Genomic DNA, 20,118 nt, shown 5'->3' on the forward strand with positions numbered 1-20,118 from the left:
CTGAATATTTAGTTCATAACTGGACTAACCAGAGGACCAATCATTGCATCTGAAATGCTGTTCTTGTCATCCTGAAATAACGGTGTCTAGAAAATCTGCATAGTTTGCAGTCAATTTCAAACTTGATCTGTGCTGAAGGGCAGGTTATTTGACACTTTTGAAAAATATAGATCCACATGGCAAAGACATAAGGAAGGAGGGACGCACACACATAGTGCTCCCAGATGTGTGTGATGTGCTGTCGCTCCCAGACGTGTGACAAGTTATTTTACAGTGTTTTGTCAGTGTGCTCTGAACACAGTGGCTATGATTTCTACAGAAGTGACACTTTTGATCTCTTGAACACATGGGATGGAAACACTGCTTTATTTGAACATTGTTTTTGCGAAATAATGTTTTTTTGCATAAATTAAATTCACAACTTGGATTGAAACATAGCTTCTCTTAAGCATTGTATATTGCAATAATGCTTAATTTTAATTCATGAAAATTGTTAAATTGTTATTCATGAAAAAGATTAATTGTTAATATATTTTCTATATTGCGCACATTAACAATTTTATTGAAGACGTCTTTCTGCATCCGTATAGGCAATTATTTTACGACATTCTTTAGACCGTCGTAATTTTTACATAAAAATGTAAATTTTCCACATTCACATGCTGTATATTGCAAATGAAATGCTTGCACTTTAGAGCCCACTATTGATGTTTTTCATACATTTCTTTCTAATTTTTTGTGACTTCTAAAGGTGCTGAATGATTGTTGGGCCGTGTTGACTGTGCTTGGTCCATGGTGCGCCGATAAAGCTGCAGGAATCATGGTGCGGGAGCTGCAGAAATACATCAAACATGAACAGGAGGAGCTGAACCGCAAATTCCTGCTCTTCACAGACACCATTCTGAGAAAAATTCATGCCTTATGTGAGGAGCATTTCTCTCCAGCCTCCCTGGACCTAAAGTTTGTCACTCCCAAGGTCATCAGACTTCTGGAGATTCTCCACGAGTACAAACCTTTCGAACGGCAGCAGTTTGAAAGCGTGGAGTGGTACAACAATCGCAATCAGGACAATTATGTTTCATGGAGCGATTCTGAGGATGATGACGAGGATGAAGAGGCAGAGGCAAAGGAGAAACCTGAGGCGAATTTTCCCTCACCTTTCACCAACATCCTCTGTGGAATTATCTTTGTGGAAAGGCGATATACAGCGGTTGTTCTAAACAGGTTTGTTTGCAATGTCTTTTTTCATAAAGCACAATTTTTTGTGGTAATGCAGCAACAATGATTAGGCTGAACAGTGCCCATTGGGTATGTAGTAGTGAGTTATTTAGTATTTTGCTTTTTTAAATAATTTAAACAAACTTCTAACCATATTTATTACACTTTGGATGATAACTTATCCTGCATCATTTGTTCTACAAACATGAATGATAAATGAAATTCTGTTGCTTTTTGAGGAGAGGTATGTTATTAGTTTTTTTTATAATTTTTTTTGATCCCCTTTTCTCCCAATTTGGAATGCCCAATTCCCACTACTTAGTAGGTCCTCATGGTGGCGTGGTTACTCACCTCAATCCGGGTGGTGGTGGACAAGTCTCAGTTGCCTCCACTTCTGAGAACACCAATCTGCACATCTTATCACATGGCTCGTTGTGCATGACACCATGGAGACTCCCAGCATGTGGAGGCTCATGCTTCTCTCCGCGATCCATGCACAACTTTCCACGTGCCCCATTGAGAGCGAGAACCACTAATTGTGGCCACAAGGAGGTTACCCCATGTGACGCTACCCTTCCTTGCAACCGGGCCAATTTGGTTGCTTAGGATAGCTGGCTGGAGTCACTTGGCACACCCTGGATTCGAACTCGTGACTCCAGGGGTGGTAGTCAGCGTCAGTACTCGCTGAGCAACCCAGTCTCCCCATGTTATTACTTTTTAAGAATTTTGCCTGGCAGACAATCAAATTCAACTTGAATTGAAGAAGGGACCAGAATATCATAGAGACTTGGTGGGCTTTAATTACTTTTTGGCTTTAATGCCAGAAAATAACCCCCCATTACAACTCCCAATCAGCCAACCAGAATCCCCTAGCAACCACATAGCAATGCCTTATGCTCACTCACAAAAATGTAATAGGTGATTTTTGATTGATTTGCAAAAATGTTTATAGATCAGGCTTCTCTCTCATTGTGCATTAGGCTTATCAAAGAAGCGGGTAAGCAAGACCCAGAGCTGGCCTACATCAGTAGCAATTTCATCACAGGTCACAGTATTGGCAAGAACCAGCCACGTAACAAACAGATGGAGGTGGAGTTCAGAAAACAAGAGGAGGTGAGTGGGTTCTGCAGACATGGGAAGCCTTCTGTGTCACATCCGATCAGCTTAATTGATTCCCATTGCTCTCCAGGTCCTGAGGAAGTTCAGAGCCCATGAAACCAACTTGCTCATCGCAACCAGCATCGTGGAGGAAGGGGTTGATATTCCAAAGTGCAATTTGGTTGTGCGGTTTGACTTGCCGACAGAGTACCGGTCGTATGTACAATCCAAAGGTCGTGCCCGTGCTCCTGTCTCCAATTATATCATGCTAGCTGATAGCGAACGGACGAAAACATTTGAAGAGGACCTCAAGACCTACAAGGCCATAGAGAAGGTTGGCAGTTTTCATGAGACCTCCTTACTGAAAGTGGTTTGGTATGTTTAAAAGTTAAGCAATACTAAGAGTTATTTTACCTCAGATTCTCAGAAATAAGTGCTCAAAGTCAGCAGAATGCAGTGATTTTGAAATGGAGCCAGTAACCGATGATGACAACATTCTCCCTCCTTACGTCCTGCGCTCAGAGGATGCCGGCCCCCGTGTCACGATTAACACAGCCATTGGACATGTCAACAGGTAATTTCCCTTTCCTTTGTCAAACCATTTTTTTGTAAGCATGTAAATTTTTTAAAGTTATAAGACTCTCATATTTCAGTTTAATATAGAGACAACTGTAAGTCATTTGTAGGTTAAGTGTGGCTCTGTTTGAGCTGTCATAACATTGCTTTCTTTGAGAATACCGACCGGTCAGGTGTGAGTTTGGACCTATGGATGATGGGGGAGTGTTTTTAAATCTGTTTTTAAAATCTTATATTTGCAATACCGCTCGGTGTTGTTAGACAAACGCATCATTTTGTGGCCCATCATGCCATGGCTCTTGAATTTGTTTTTTATCTTGTGTAGATATTGTGCACGGTTGCCCAGTGATCCATTCACTCATCTTGCTCCTAAGTGTAAAACTGTGGAGCTGAAGACTGGAGGTTACCGGTCCACTCTCTTCCTTCCCATCAACTCTCCACTCAGAGTACCTGTCACTGTAAGTGCTGGCCAAAACATACAATTTTTTATGAAAATGACACTTCGTCTGGTTGACTTGGAGTTTAAGGAAGAGTTCAGTACAAGTTAAGCTTAATCAATAGCACGTGTGGCATAATGTTGATAACCACAGAATTCATTTAGAATTGTCCCTCTTTTTCTTGGAAAATAAAGCTAATTCTGGATTAGAGTAAGGCACCATAAATGGAAGTGAAGAGGGCCAATGTTACAATAATCATTGACCCCATTATTACCTGGTATTAAGGTGGTCAGCGCTAAATACAGGTGGAAATGGGGTCCAAAACATTTTGTGATCGGATCACTTAACCCACATATGGAGGTAGTCAAAACGAATGTGACCAGGTGAGGTTGAGCTTTGAAATGCAAACCGTCCTGAAGCACCACCCCCCTCACCTGTCAATCAACCACTGCACTAAAACAAAAGTTTACATTTTGCTGATTAAGTGTGGCTTTAAATGGAAATAACCGCCCAATCGGGATTTGAAAAAGCAAATACATATACAAGCAAAATAACTTTACATTACTTTTTCAGAGTGTCTGATATCAACATGCAGAGACACAGATGAGTATGCACATCTGACATCTCAGGTTAATACTAAAAGAACTGAGAATTCTGCTAGAAATGTGGGATAAAATTTCAGCTGCATCTGGGAGAAACAGCGCACAGGTTTTTTTCACATTTCCTTTGTCTTTTATTACATTTTGCGGTTTATTATCACGCAGTAATACACTGACATAGTGATTTGATGTATGCAGTCATGAAATCAGAGACCCTCCCCTCAAAATTAAAACACAAGTAGTCACAGAAGACTAATTTGAGACACATGGTAATACCAGGTGGTACAGGAATGCGTCCTGGCTGACCACGTGATTGGATCACCGAAAACACATCTTAATACCAAGGCCGTAAAAATTATGATTTAAACAACTTTACAGCTCAAATAATGTAAAGTTTTAACAGAAAAAAATTATGTAAGTGTGTTTTATACAATTATAAGCTTCACATTTCTGCCTTCTTAAACCCTTCAAAAATTGGCTTCATTCACTTCCATTGTATTTCACAGTAACCTTGATTCAAAATAATTTTTTGTGATACACCATTTTAAAAAATGCTGTCAATTGAGCTTAAATGGAAATGTACCTGAAGTAATCCTTTTAAGGAGCCCATGAAAACAAAATTTGAGTTTTGTGGCTTTTAGTCCCTGTCAGTTAACTTTGAAGCCATTGTTAAGAAAGTGTTGTCCTTCACCCATTTGCACATGAGTTTTTCCTGTACTGACATATCCCCCACTGTGGGTTCTTTTAATTATCTTCACTGAGGTCCACTGATAATGTTAATAAAGTTGTTTGTTTTGTTTTTTTTTGCATCAAATTTAGTAGTATACGATATTTTTCTACCGTTTTTGGTCCTCTGTCTGAAACTTTCAGTTTTGGCCTAAGTGCCTCCTTAAAACTTAAATGTAAATGGCCAATGCTATGATTGATAACTTTGTGCAGCCCCTCAAATACAGCCATATTTAAAACTCAATCGGACGGGAATAAACACAAAATTTCAGGGTTTACGCAACGCACATACAACATATTGCATCCGAATATGTTAAACTGCTCATCTCAATCACAACTGTTAACACTCAGCAACATAAATGATCAAATAGTCATGATATTTGAAATATTCTTGAATTAAACAGTTTAATTACTTTTTTGATCAGGTCCAAATGTTTTAACTGCCCCATTCTTTAATAACAGTTCCTTTGCAAAGCTTGACTCGTATTATGACTGGTTCACAAGCAATCCACGCTGATATGAACCAAAAAAAACAAAAAAAAACGCACATACATATTCCAAAGCAGTGCACTAGGGAGCAGTTAGACAAGAATTGTAAATTGCCCGATTTGCTCTCCATTGCTCCTGCTCCAGAGCTCTCTGGCTATCCTTCAGAGCCAAATACTGGCCGATGAGATGCTTGTACTCAGATTCCTGTCTTTCGTACACGCTGAGCAGTCACGGGACGCACAGGCCTCCTCGCGCTGTTTCTGGAGAGACTCGCCTATGATTCCAGTGGTTGCTACTGGGCCTGTAAAAACTCCATTCTGGCATCTCCTTTTTTTAGAGTCTTTTAAAAGCAGAACAAGATAAATTAAAATGATCAAAGATGTCTGTGTAGTGCTTGTTTATATACAAAAATAATTCTATGGGTCCCCTTTGGTGTTCAGGAATAGTTAGGCCACACCAGGCCTGTTTGTCCTGCTCTCTCTCTGTGAACAAACTGAATGACAGTGGGTGGGGCCAAGGTTGCGATGATGTAAAGAAGGTGTTGATTTTTTTTCACTATAGTGACAGTCATGAATTAATGGGCCTCCAAGTGACATAGAGAAGTTGCAGAAGTAGAGAATGAGGCATTTTTGCAGCTTGGTTTCAATAAATGCTTTTATTGCATTTGGGGCTTAAGTTTTGAGTTCTGAAATGTACTGTATGTTTTTATTGTATAATGACCTCTTATATGTCAAAATATCAAGGAAAATTTGATTCCTCAAGACATGACCCCTTTATTGCTCATTGTAGTTAAAAGCAATGTCACCTTACACTTCACAGCATATGCACTGTAGGACAGATTATATATTATGAAATGCACTATTTAAAATATTTTTAGATGTTTATCATGTTTGATGATGATAGATAAGATGTGAACGCGATTGCCGACTATGCGCGTGGTTGTTTACATTGTAATGGAGCATGGGATTCTGAGTTCGTCAAGCATAGGTGGGTCTGAAAACTTAGCCTTTCCACTCGTTGTGCCATAGATGGTGAGAATGAGTGATGGACGGAATGGGAGAAAGCTCAAGTAAACTAACTAATTTATACATTATTTGTTTGATGTCAGAAAACATCACTGAATCAAACCAGTCAGTTTCGATGGTAACAGCCTTATACTTTTATTTTGTGAAGTTTATTTGAATGTTTGTAACACAAAAACATATTGGAGTGACCATTTGCACTAGATGCAAGTAGTACCTGCCACACATTACGGCTATTGACACTGTAGTAGTCTGGTGGAAACACAAATTAAAGACAAACTGAAAAGTTGACACAATAAGATTTTGCACATAAACACATCTAAAATGTACCGTCTCTTCTAAATATATGTATATGATTTGTCCAATACAGTTATTTCTAGAGAGACTGGCTCCCATGTATGGTTTTACTTGGCAGTGACATGCACAAAAGTTTATTAGCTATCCATATGATCCACTGCAGCTTCTTGTTTTATTAGAAAATGTCAATACAGTTATTGATCTTCACTTGTCAAGCCATTTCACAGGGTCTTTAAGCAAATTATACTTTTAGCATGCATCTCTGATTGAATAAAAGGACAATAGGAGTTAAGACTTCTAAATCTGTTTCTTAATCTTTGAAGGGGCCAACAATGAACTGTGCAAGACTTGCTGAGAAAGCAGTTGCTCTTCTCTGTTGTGAAAAACTGCACAAAATTGGTGAGCATGAAAGAGCCAAATGAGAGATGATTTATGGTGCAATCTTTGAGAGTTACTGGCTGATGCATGATGTCTGTTTATAGGGGAGCTAGATGATCAATTGATGCCGGTAGGGAAGGAAACTGTGAAGTATGAAGAGGAGCTGGACCTGCATGATGAGGAGGAGACGAACGTGCCAGGAAGACCAGGCTCCACAAAACGGAGACAGTGTTACCCAAAAGCCGTGAGTGTTTTAATCATAAAATGGTTAAAAATGTCAGAATTCTTGGATCATTGAAGGGGCACTTTTTTTTGTTGTTTTTTTTTGCTAATTGCTAAACTACTAATTAAAAATAATGTGCACCTTCATTTTTGGAAACCATTTCAGTTGTAATAAGATTAGGGCTGTCAATCAACTTAAATGGCATGCCAATTAAGTAATTTATTGTGTATATCAATATTTGCAAATAAAAGCCCACAAATAAACAATTATTCAATATATAATGATTAAATTATTATAAATAATCTTATTTAAATAACCACATATATCAATATTTGCAGAGAAAGGCCCTCAAATAAAATGTATTAAATATAAATGAATTAGTTATGATAAATAGTCTTATTTGAATAATTAAAGATACAATATATACAATAAAAATAATAATTCAGATAAATAAAATGCATTACATTATTGTGACAGACAAATACAGCATTGATTAGGCAATATCAAAAGTTGATTTTGAAGGCAAAATATTTTTTTATAATTGAACATATTATTGAAAAAAAAAAAAATTGATCTACAGTCCACAGCAATCCATTTTTAGGGGTCAAGCTCTGAAAGAGTGAGTACCCCATTGTGTTTGTTAGTGTTCTAGTTCCGCCATTGATTTCCGCCCTACCAGAATTTCCGGCATTTGAATTTTCAGAAAAACCTACTTTTTCGAACTCGTCCTAGGGCCTTTCATCCCATTTTCACGTAATTTTGCACAGATGCTCAGTAGACAGTGCTTACAAAAATATATGGAATTCATGTTGATAGACCAAACCATTTTCGAATAACGCTTCAACAAATTCGACAAAGAACACGCAAAATTGGACTTGAGGCTGTATCTCTGCAACGCTTGGACGGATTTTAACAAACGTTGGTATGTGTCATGGCCATCATGCTCTGAGGTGACATGCAGCATCACCTCAGAGCGACGTACTGTCCAAAAGATTGGAAAAAATGCTATTTTGTCTTATAACTCTTGAACACTTTGGCCAAAAACATGAACCTGGTCTATTTAGATTCGGTGTGACATACCAAGCCGAACGATACCCAAAATTCTGTATTTTATGAACGCATTGGCGTATCGTTACGAAACTTTATATGTGTCATCATATCTGTATCTTTGCAACACTTTGACCTATTAAAACTAAACTTGTTACATGTAATAGCCATGATGCCCTGATGGTACCAGAGCAGTTTCAAAACAGTGCCACCTACTAAAAAAAAATATTTTATTGCTTATAATATGGCCTAAAATCATATTTGGCCTATTATCAAATAATTTAGCTTATGTTCAAAAGACTGGTCTTGTCTGGTTTTTTGGGTTATGGTGATGACAGTGATGCCATATTTTCCAAGGTCTGCCCTGTCCGCTTTTTTGTCTCTTTGTTTGCGTTGCATCATAAATACAACGTTTTAGGAGGCTGTGTCAAGTTAAACATCTCTAGACCCCTGCATTCAGAGTTGCTCTCCATCCAGCTGTGTTTTACAGTAGAGTGAGTCATTGTCTTCAACTGTCTGCATTACTGCCCCCTACTGAAAAAAATTAATGTGGTAATTCAAGCTTGAATTGCTCTGATGGTAGGACAATTTCTTATTAAGCTCCGGAGGCATGATTCAATTAAAATGTGTTATCCCTTATTTTTATATATAATTAAATGCACAGATTTAATGCCTTAAATCGACAGCTCTAAATAAGAGCAATGCATAATTCATTTAAACCTGTTCACCCGAATATGTTGGTTGAAAAAATCTTTATCCCTCATTCTGATGGATTGAGTTGTAAAATTTCCATCATTGTTTATTTTTATCCATCATATTTGTTTTAATTGTATAAGTACTATGGCTACATTCAGGGGCATAGCATTCATTATAATGGCATATAATAGATTTTTTTACTCCCCAAGCGAGTGTGGTGAAACCAAGGAGTTCTAGGGAGAAATTTATACCTGTCAATCAACCGCTGTGCTAAAATAAAGATGTTGAAACTTTAGGCCTGTTCACGCCAAATCCGTGACGATTTTGCGAGACGAACCTCTGATGGAAGGTCTATTCACACAGAGTCTGTAAAAACATGAAATAAAAACTATTTTCACTGTTGTTAGACCAGTCTCTTGTCCGCACCTTCAGCTATTACAGATTAAAATATTGAATGCTGTTAAAGCATGTATTTACTTATTCAGCATAACGGTTTCATTATGTTCTTTCCATAGTGTTGATGCAATTTGAGGAGTATATAATCTGTGTTTTTAATGCAAGTGAGATGAGTAAAGATCGCTGTTGCATAAATATATGTCCTATTTATATTTGCACATGGTTTTATCTATGAGTATCTTCCAGACAGACTCCAGAACCCAACTTCTCTTTTTATAATGCCTGGATAATATAACATAAGTTACAGTGATATAAATACATGTGGAATAATGTACATTAAGAATAACAGTTTAGTGTAAAATATGACGCATATGTAATAATTATATAAAAGAAAATATTGGCTCTCTGCCATTTCTTTATTTGAATTATTGCAATACTTTGTTATATTATCTTTGCTCTAAAAATAGCAATGTGGTTCTGCAATTAATTTGTCTAAAACATGTAGCAAATCTTTTTATGGGATTTTACTACAAGCTTAGTCCAAACTAGTTACTGAACCTCGCTGCTATTGTTAATGCCATGAGAATATAACAGGCACAGTGATATACATATTAAATAATGCACATTAAGACGAAACACCATAGGCAGACTTTCAAAAATGGAAGGGATTTATTTTCTGCAGTACCAAGGGTTCATGAACTGTAGCTACTTTTAAATAAATAATTTTCAGGTGTGTATAAGCTGCACATCCAATGCCGATGATTGTCAATTGATTAGTGCCACAAACAGCTGGATTGAGCAGCTGCATTGACTGACAAAATGCTCTTTATCTCATTGGACAGTCCAAAGAAAAAAAAATAATCGGAACTTCTTTACAGTCCAAAGAAGAAAAAAAATCAGAACACTCAGCGTTAAAAAAAACCTTTGGATTGTTGGAGGACGATTTGTCGGACCTGGTATGAATGGCGCCATCTGAATCCATTGTTACTGTGCAAAAGCGAATTTAGAACGATATCCGTACCGAAAAAACGGGTTTGGTGTGAACCTGCCTATAGGCTGGAAAATTTAAAAAAGAGCATACATGCAAGCACAAGTTCACAGACCTTTTTAAGTGTGCCTGATGTCAGCATAAATTGAGACAGATGAGAAGCACTCACATCTGAAGCTCAGTTAAAGGTCCTCCACTAATATAACTGGGACTTCTGCTCTAAACAAAATGTTTGCACTTGTGTAGTGCAAACAAATGCAAGTGTAGTTGTTAGAAAGGATATGCAACTTTTTTGTGCTTTCTTTTTGTTTTTATATTTTATTGCACTTTATTATCATGCAGTATCTCACAGATGTAATGATTGATGCAGTTATGAAATCAGAGATCCTTCACTCAAAATCCCAAAACTAGTCAAAAGACGCATATTACCAGGTACAGAATGGTGATGGCGTCTGTCCACCTTGTGTTTGGATCACCTAAAACACATCTTAATACCACGCACACACTCACACAGCAGAAGAGTGAGAAAAACAGAGAGAGAGTGAAGTCATAACTGGTACACAAGGTTAAAATGTTTTTTTTTTTAATATTTCAAATCGCATAATAAATTTGGGTTGTTTATGTAGAAACTTTGAATTGTTATTTTATAGTTTTAGTTATGTTACTGTTTTAGCATTTAGTGTGCATGTGCTTCTAGATACCAGAGTGTCTGCAGGTTTGTTACCCTGTGCCAGAGCAGCCTTGCTACCTGTATGTGATTGGGATGGTCCTCACCACACCTCTTCCTGATGAGCTCAACTTCCGCCGGAGGAAGCTGTACCCGCCAGAGGATACTACCCGATGTTTTGGCATTCTGACAGCTAAAGCAATACCTCGGGTAAATACTGGGTTCTTTTCTGTATCTTCTCATTCTGAAAATTGTGCTCTATGGTAAAGAACAATGAACTTTGCGATACATTGAAAGGGATAGTTCACCCCAAGATGAAAATTCTTTCATCATTTACTCACCCTCATGCCATCCTAGATGTGACAAAGACTTTGAGAAAAATATCTCATCTCTGTAGATCCATATGTGAATAGTGACCAAAACTTTGAATGTCCAAAAAGCACATAAAGGCTGCATAAAGGTAATCTATAAGACTCCAGTGGTTTAATTAATGTCTTATTAAACGATTAATAGATTTGGGGTGAGAACAAATCAAAATATAACACCCTTTTCACAATAAATCTTACAGGGTTCCCGCGGGTCCTTAAAAAGTCTTAAAATGTGTTAAATTAAAATTTGGGTAATTAAGGTCTTAAATTGTCTTAAATTTACCGTAAAATTGCTGTAGGTATTAATTTTTTTGCCGGTGCGCTTAATGGCGATGAGAAAGCACAGTGGCCCACTGTAAAACATCTAATAGTTGATTAATTTAGTATTGTGTGAAATGAGTCTCCGCGATTTAATAGATGTTTACGGTACGTCGGCTACAGACGCTGACGTCAGGCTGCGTGTCGCCATTACGCGGTTGTCGATGTGAGGTTCAAAATGCAAAGAAGATGGGGAAGTGCAAATTTAACGACAAGTGGATGGAAGAGGATGCATTTAGGAGGTGGTTGGCGCCGGCTGAAAACAACAATGAGGCAATGTCTAAATTATGCAAAAAGACCTTTTCATTAGGAACCATGGGGCTCAAAGCTGTCGAGTCACATATGAAAGGAGGAAAGCACCAGTGTTACGTTGCAGCAGCTAGCCATGGCGGGGCCAGGTTAATCCCTGCATTGTTTGCAGCACGACCTAATGACGTTACAAGTTCAGACGCCACCTCTCAGTCGGCTATAACAAGTTTAATTTCACCGCCAGACACCCAAAAGGCAGAGGTACTGTGGGTTCTCCATACTGTGACGAGGCACAATTCATTTAAATCTAACGATGACATACGTGGCGTTTTTGCTACCATGTTCCCCGATTCGCAGCTTGCAAAGTCATTCACCTGTGGTGAAAATAAAACGGCATATGTCCCCAAATATGGCATCGCTTCATTCATCAAGAAGGATCTATCGTGCAACGTTAGTGAGAAACCATATGTTGTCATGTTTGACGAAAGTATGAATAAAACGACAAAGAGCAAACAAATGGACATTCATTTGCGATTCTGGACTACTGATGATGAGACTGGCACAGTAATCCAACTTATGTATGTTATGTTGGCTCTGTTCTGCATCACAAAGGAACAAAATAAAAAAAAAATGAAAATGCCAACTGTGAGCTTTGATTGTTTACATCTATATTGGCCAAACAGTGTTGGAAGGTTTATTGTTAGTTATTATACTGTCTCCTAATTTGAAAAAAAGGTCTCATGAAAAAGTATTTTTGCAGAGTTTATACATTGCACATAATTGATAACAAATGGAAAACTTTAAGTTTTGATTTCCATTGTAGGAGGCAATAAATTGAGTATTCCAAAGAAATTATGACATTTTTGGGTCTTAAATTATATTTGTTGAGGTCTTAAAAAGGTCTTAAAAAGCATTAAATTTTACTTTTAAAATGGTGCAAGAACCCTGTCTTAACATCAACATTCTCCTTGGCGATCATGATTTCAATCTCGATTACACTTCCTTGCACCATGTAGTGCGCTGCGAATGCAGCAAGCACTCGGAAGTATAAGTAAGCTTAAAATCATGATCGTGTGTAAATACTGCAATGGCAAGATTAATAGTAAAAAATGTTATATATTAGTCTGTTCTCAACCAAAGCAATTGGATCTCTTCAGAAGACATGGATTAAACAACTGCAGTTGTATGGATTACTTTTATGCTGCCTTTGTGTTCTTAAGAGCTTCAAATTTTTGGTCACCATTCACTTGCATTGTATGGACCTTGAGAGGTGAGATATTCTTCTAAAAATCTTTGTTTGTGTTTTGCAGAAGATAGAAGATATACATCTGGGATGGCATGAGGGTGAATAAATTAGAGAATTTTCCTTTTTGGGTGAACTATTCTTTTATTTATATCGCATAGAATTTTGAAGTTTGAAGTTCATTGTTCTTTACCATAGAGCACCATTTTCAGAACTAGAAGAGAATTTTCATTTTTGGGCGAACCATCCCTTTAATGTCATTTAGTTATTGTCATGAGTTATTGTTTCACATTGGTTCCTCGGTGTAGCTTTAGTAGAATTAGATTTTTGATTACATTTTAACCTCATTAACCATGTGTTTGGACAGATCCCTCACTTTCCTGTGTACACGCGCTCTGGTGAGGTGACCATCTCGATTGAGCTTCAGAAGTCGGGCTTCACTCTGAGCGCAGATCAGCTGGATCTCATCACTCGCTTGCACCAGTACATCTTCTCCCACATACTCCGCCTGGAGAAGCCAGCACTAGAATTTAAACCTACAGAGGCAGATTCTGCCTACTGTATTCTACCTCTCAATGTTGGTGAGTGCTACAGACTCAGTCAGATGTTTATTCTTTTTATTACCTGTCATATCACAGTTTGAACAGTTATTCCCCTGATTTTGCAAATTTATCATGCAGACACTGTTTTATGTACCGTTTTATGTTCAGTTGAGGATTCCTATACGTTGGACCTGGATTTTAAGTTCATGGAGGATATTGAAAAGTCTGAAGCACGAATCGGCATTCCAAACACTCATTACACCAAGCAAAACCCATTCATTTTCAAATTGGATTACTACCAAGATGCTGTCATCATTCCGAGGTAAGACCGATTACTTTTGGAACATTTAAGTTCCTCCTATTGTGCCTGTAATTAAGTTCTCATTGATGGCCTATTTGCTCTAACCTAGCTGCCTACTGCCTACACAGACAGCTGCCCTCTATGGCATCATCGTAACCGTAATGCACCCCAGATGCAAAGCGCACAGAACTTGCAATTTATTTCAATACAGCTGATGCAGGAGAAACGACATTCTTCTCTATCCATAAATAAACTTAGCACACACTTATTTTTGTTAAAAATATACAGTTTTTTTAATTATTATTTTAGTGTAATTATTTTTAACGATATTTTAGGAATACTTTCAGTATTGAATTAATTTTATATTTTATATTTCTAATGCTTTGTTCACCATTTTGGATTAATTTTGTCACTGACAATGCACTTTGGAATAGACTTTGAGAACTATACATGTGATGCTACCTTTTTTTTTACCTTGACCTAACAAAAGTATTTTAGGAAGCAGCACAATTTAAAGTGATAGTTCTCCTAAAAAATTATATATTTTTGAATACCATAATTTTTCTCTAATTGTGCTCCAAACCCATATTACTTTTTTCTTCTGTGGAATATAAAGGTGACCTTTTTAAAAAGTCTTCACATAGTTTATTCGCCATAATGTAAGGAAATAGTAGGTGTGTGAATCTTTAGGTTGAAATCTAAATGATTCATGTTTTTTGTTTTGTTTTGTTTTTTGCAAATTCGGAACTATTCAATTGGATCTGATACACATTGACAATTAGATTTGGTTAACTGTTTGATTCTGGTTTTTGTTTTTTAAAATATTGATTACTACAAATAAAAATTTAACTCGTCCCTAGTTTTCTTTAAAAAAGCAAGAATATGGGTTCCAATGAGGCACTTACAATGAAAGTGAATGGGATCAATCCGTAAACGTTAAAATCCTCACTGGTTCAAAAGTATAGCCACAACACATAAACAATATGCATGTTAACATGATTTTAGTGAGATAAACTTACTAACCTTTTCTGTGTAAAGTTATGGCCAATTTTATAACTTCTTTGCCATGACGATGTACTGTCAATAAACCCTAAGAAGACTGTAAAAATAACGATTTAAACAACATTACAGCTCAATTTAAACATTCGTTTTAACAAAAACATTTTAAAAGTCCTTTTATAAAATTGTAAGCCTTACATTTCTGCCTTAAACCCTTCAAAAAAATGGTAGGTAATCAACATTGCTACTACCACCAAGATGGTAATCAACATTGTTGCAAATGCTGATGATTGAGATGAACTTGCATTGAACCTGTAATATTCTTTTAAAGGAATAGTTCTTTCAAAAATGAAAATTCTCTCATGATTTACTTATCTTTAAGCCATCCCATATGTCTATGACTTTCCTTCTTCAGCAGAACCGAAGTGAAAATTTATAAGCACATTTCAGCTCTGTTTGTCAATACAATGCAAGTTAACGGGTGCCATCAGGGTGCTGGCTATTTGATGGACCAAAATGCATATTTAGGGACCATAAAAGTAATCCACATGACTCCAGTCGATCAATTAATGTCTTATGAAGCAAACCGATAGTTGAAATGCTTCAACTAAAGCATTTTATTTTCATAAGTTGCCATAAAATGAGTTGGCAGCTGCATCAAATGGTTTATGTGTGTTTGACTCAAGACAAGAGTGCTATTGTGTGTTGTCATTTGCTCATGTAATAGTCAATCAGTGGCAGTCCGAAGGAGAGTCTAGACATAAGGTGCTTGAAAGCCTTGGAAAGCTGCTCAGAAAACGTTTCAATGAGACTTACATATGGAATGGAGAGCAGGCGCGATCTTGTGAAGGGCGATGGAAGAGTGCAGCACCGTCTATGAGGGGAAAGCTGTTAGGGCTTGCGCTCCGAGGCGTGCTAGAGAATGATGCCGTGCATGTCTCCTTTAAATTGTACATGTAACCAAGTTAAAATTTCCTCTTTGTTTCTTATCACATTTTGTAACTAAACGTGTAACATGACGTCATGATTTTTGGTCACATAAATATTTCAGAATTTTCTTTTTTGGATGAACTATTCCCATTACTGAACCCTATCTTTCTGCCCATTTTCTTTCTCACAGGTATCGTAATTTTGACCAGCCACATCGGTTTTATGTGGCTGACGTTTACACAGACCTCACCCCGCTCAGTAAATTCCCCTCTCCAGAGTATGAGACTTTCGCTGAGTACTACAAAACAAAGTACAACCTTGACCTGTCCAATGTTAACCAGCCCCTACTGGATGTAGACCACACATCTTCAAGGTATGTAAAAAAAAGATACATTCTGGTATGTGGTCTTCACACCCCCACCCAAGTAATTAATTAAAAGTCGTGTGTGTGTGTGTGTGTGTGTGTGTGTGTGGTGGTGGTATTTTCATGTAGATTGAATCTCTTAACTCCCCGGCACCTTAATCAAAAGGGGAAAGCCCTTCCTCTCAGCAGTGCAGAGAAGAGAAAGGCCAAGTGGGAAAGCCTTCAAAACAAACAGGTATTAACCGGCGGAATGAGTTTGCGATAATAATTATGTCATCATACCTGAATTATGTTTAATCACGTAGTGTGTGCAAGTACTTCCTCCCACTGAGTGTTAACAGTTAAACAGAGCTTTTGACTCACATCAGATTACAGTTTTAGGATGTATTTCTGATTAGATTTTAGTTCCAGAGCTCTGTGCCATTCACCCCATCCCCGCCTCTTTGTGGAGGAAAGCCGTATGCCTTCCCAGCATTCTCTACCGACTTCACTGCCTTCTGACTGCGGAAGAGCTGCGGTCTCAGACAGCCATTGACGCTGGCGTAGGGGCTCAGACCCTGCCTCCTGATTTCAGGTCAGTAAAAAGCCTACCTGCCAGTTATTCCGGGTTCAATACAAGTTAAACTCAATCAACAGCATTTGTGGTAATATTGATTATTTGTTTTCTCGCTTTCTAAAAAAAAAAAATCTGGGTTACAGTAAGTCACTTACAATGGAAGTGAATGGGGTCAATCCGTAAACGTTAAAATACTGATCTTTTCAAAGGTATAGCCACAAGACGTAAGCGATATGTCTGTGTGACAAGGAGGAGGGTGTGTGCACAGCTGGCTGAGGACCAGTCAAAAGCGTGTTCTTGTGTGTGATTAGGAAGAGGGCCGGGCCATTAGGGTGAACGCCTGGCGCTGTTGGCTAATCAGCAGGAGAGGGATAGATGGGAGACTGAGACGGCAGTTAAAGAGAGAGAGGGGGAGAGAGACGCACGTGGCCGCTGTGTGTGTGCGCGCGCGCGTGTCTGTGTGTTTTAAGTTATGTTTAAGTTCCTTTGTACCATTAAAGTTTACGTTGACTGCTCAGCCTGTTCCCGCCTTCTCCTTGCCCATCTTGTGAACTGGTTACAGTCTGTTAACATTATTTAAGTGTGATCAAACTGCTTGGTAACCTTTCTTGTGAAAAGTTATATCCGATTTTATTACTGCGCTCATATGATGACATAAAGCAAAACGACAATAAATATGATGATTTAAACAAATAATACAGTTTAAATGGAGTAAATAACCAATTTTTATTTTCTAAAATATTGTATAAATAATGTATATTTAATGCTTTTATAAAATTATTGCGTATTCTTATATGTTCATCGGTTTTTCCACTTTCTACTGTTTCATCTGTGGTTTATACCACACGCACCCATTTCTCTAGTTTTTTTCTTTCTTTTATCTGCTTGCCTACATCTCGCGTCTCGGCTGCGTGCATTCGTTTTTTCTCCACTGTGTTTTGCACAGATTATTGCATCAGTCTCAATCATCTGCTAATTAGGAACCATTGCCACTCAAGAACAACCATAACAACAACAAACAATTGCGGTAAGTCATTGCATCCTCTCGTGTTATTGCTTCCTGCATTACATGCCACATATTTACTATTGATTCTTCTATCAGCAGTGAGAGATTTACATGTGATAAATGTAAGGAATTAGTCAGGCTGATGGAGAAGGTTAATGAGTTAGAGACACGCATCCTAACGCTAGTGGAGGTCAGTGAGAAAGAGAAGCGGGTATATACTGTTTCAGATGAGGGTAGTACAGCGAGCAACACACACACTTTGTTTGTTGGTTGACGTCTCGGCAGCATAATTGCTCACCGAAGTGACACCACTCTCCCGTTCCTGTTATGGTTTCCAATCGATTCTCTACACTCAGTGATGCACCCACTGAGAATTATGTTGAAAGAGCCCTAATAATTTGTGCTTCTGTTGTAAGGAACGTGGAAATATAGACTCCAGCCAACATTGTTAAATGCATTTCGGGGGCTCGGCCATCTGACATCAGATCAAATTTGCAAGTGCTGGATAATGCTAAACGCAGATTTTCTAAAATTGTTATTCATGTCAGCACTAATGATGTCCGCCTTCACCAGTCGGAGATCCCTAGGAATAATGTTAAAGTGGTGTGTGAACGATGTCAGACACTGCTCGTCGTGGTGACAAGGTTTATAGTAGTTTAGTGTCACTGAACAGCTGGATGTCTGACTGGTGTCTGGAGAATACCTTAGGATTTATAGACAATTGTGGTAGACCCGACCTGCTAAAGAGAGACGGACTCCTTCCCTCGAGGGAAGATGCCACTATCCTCTCTATTAATTTGGCTCATAGTCTTAATAATGGTAGTATTTGACTAACTGGGGCCCAGGTGAGGAAGCAGACAAACTGGTTAATCTGTATGAGACTTCACATATGTCAAATAAACTACGACACATAGAGACTGTATCATCTAGATATCACAAATATACTATGTCAGTGACGCAGGACCAACTCATCGCCATAATCATGCGCTAGATTTAATTTTAGTTGATGTTGAAACTATAGAAATTCTACCGCAGGGTGATGACATCTCAGATCATTACCTTGTTTCTTGTTTATGGAGATCAGCAAATGTCACTGAATTTACAACAGGCTATTTTTCAGGTAGAACTATTCTTTCAACCACTAAAGATAGCTTCACTAATAATCTTCCAGAATTGTCTCACATACTCAGTAAGCCAAGTAGTCTAGAAGAACTTGATAAAATAACAGAAAATATAAACAGTCTTATTTAGCACTCTTGATAGTGTCGCCCCCTTCAATTAAAGAAAATTTAAGAAAAAAAGCATTGCACCATGGTACAATGATCACACTCATGCTCTCAAGAGAGCAGATCGGAAAATGGAGCGCAAGTGGAAGAATACAAAATTAGAGGTATTTCAATGTGCATGGAAGGATAGTGCCTTTAGCTACAGACAGGCACTAAAAGCTGCCAGGTCAGCTTATTTTAGCATATTCATAGAAAATATCCACAACATTCCTGGGTGTTTATTCTGTACTGTGACTAAATTGATTGGGAATAAAGCATCGACTGAACCATATATTCAGTCACAGCACAATAGTAATGACTTCATGAATTTCTTTACTGATAAAATTGAAATAATCAGAAATACATTTGGAACTATGTAATCAACTGTCAGAGCATCTCAGGAAACAGTGTCTCATAATTTTGCTCACGAGCAACTTCAATCCTTCCCTGTCATAGGTCATGAAGAGCTAACAAATCAAAAGCCACAACATGCATGTTAGATCCAATACCAACTAAGATCTTAAACAAGGTATTCCCAGGAATCTCAGAACCTCTTCTTAATATTATTAACTCCTCACTATCCTTAGGACATGTACTAAGAAACTTTTTAAAATGGCAGTTATCAAACCGCTTATTAAGAACAGCTTGATCCTAGAGAATTTGCTAATTATAGACCAATTTCAAATTTACCATTTATGTTGAAAATACTAGAAGAGGTAGTGTCCTGCCAACTATGTTAATCTCTACAGAGAAATGGAATATATGAACAATTTCAGTCAGGATATAGGCCCCATCACAGTACAGAGACTGCACAGTACACTACAAAGTTACAAATTACTTGCTCTTATCATCTGATCGCAGTTGCATTTCTCTTCTAGTGCTTTTTGATCTTAGTGCTGCCTTCAACACGATAGATCACAACATTCTCTTGAACAAGCTGGAGAATTATGTTGGCATTAGTGGAGTTGTATTAGCATGGTTTAGGTCCTATTTATCAGACCACTACCACTTTCATACCCAACTTTGTATTTCTTCTAAACCCAATGAAAATTCTCAATTCTCCAAATTAGCAGAGTGTTGAAATCAAAGATTGGATGGCCAGAAATTTCCTAAATTCCGA

At 37.8% G+C, this 20,118-nt stretch overlaps 1 protein-coding gene across 1 annotated transcript in view; it reads left to right on the top strand.

The window, feature by feature from the left end:
- The window catches only part of LOC127657107 (endoribonuclease Dicer-like), a 52,228-nt gene that overhangs the window by 4,803 nt on the left and 27,307 nt on the right, over positions 1–20,118 (top strand). The window contains exons 7-19 of the mRNA XM_052145758.1: positions 752–1,224; positions 2,199–2,331; positions 2,408–2,650; positions 2,736–2,890; positions 3,218–3,350; positions 6,786–6,861; positions 6,945–7,084; positions 10,888–11,067; positions 13,403–13,616; positions 13,746–13,899; positions 15,998–16,180; positions 16,301–16,406; positions 16,570–16,745. Of these exons, the coding sequence (XP_052001718.1) occupies positions 752–1,224; positions 2,199–2,331; positions 2,408–2,650; positions 2,736–2,890; positions 3,218–3,350; positions 6,786–6,861; positions 6,945–7,084; positions 10,888–11,067; positions 13,403–13,616; positions 13,746–13,899; positions 15,998–16,180; positions 16,301–16,406; positions 16,570–16,745 (2,366 nt within the window). The remainder of the gene's footprint in view (positions 1–751; positions 1,225–2,198; positions 2,332–2,407; positions 2,651–2,735; positions 2,891–3,217; positions 3,351–6,785; positions 6,862–6,944; positions 7,085–10,887; positions 11,068–13,402; positions 13,617–13,745; positions 13,900–15,997; positions 16,181–16,300; positions 16,407–16,569; positions 16,746–20,118) is intronic.

The sequence above is a fragment of the Xyrauchen texanus genome, chromosome 16 (genome assembly GCF_025860055.1).
Source record: "Xyrauchen texanus isolate HMW12.3.18 chromosome 16, RBS_HiC_50CHRs, whole genome shotgun sequence".
NCBI lineage: Eukaryota > Metazoa > Chordata > Actinopteri > Cypriniformes > Catostomidae > Xyrauchen > Xyrauchen texanus.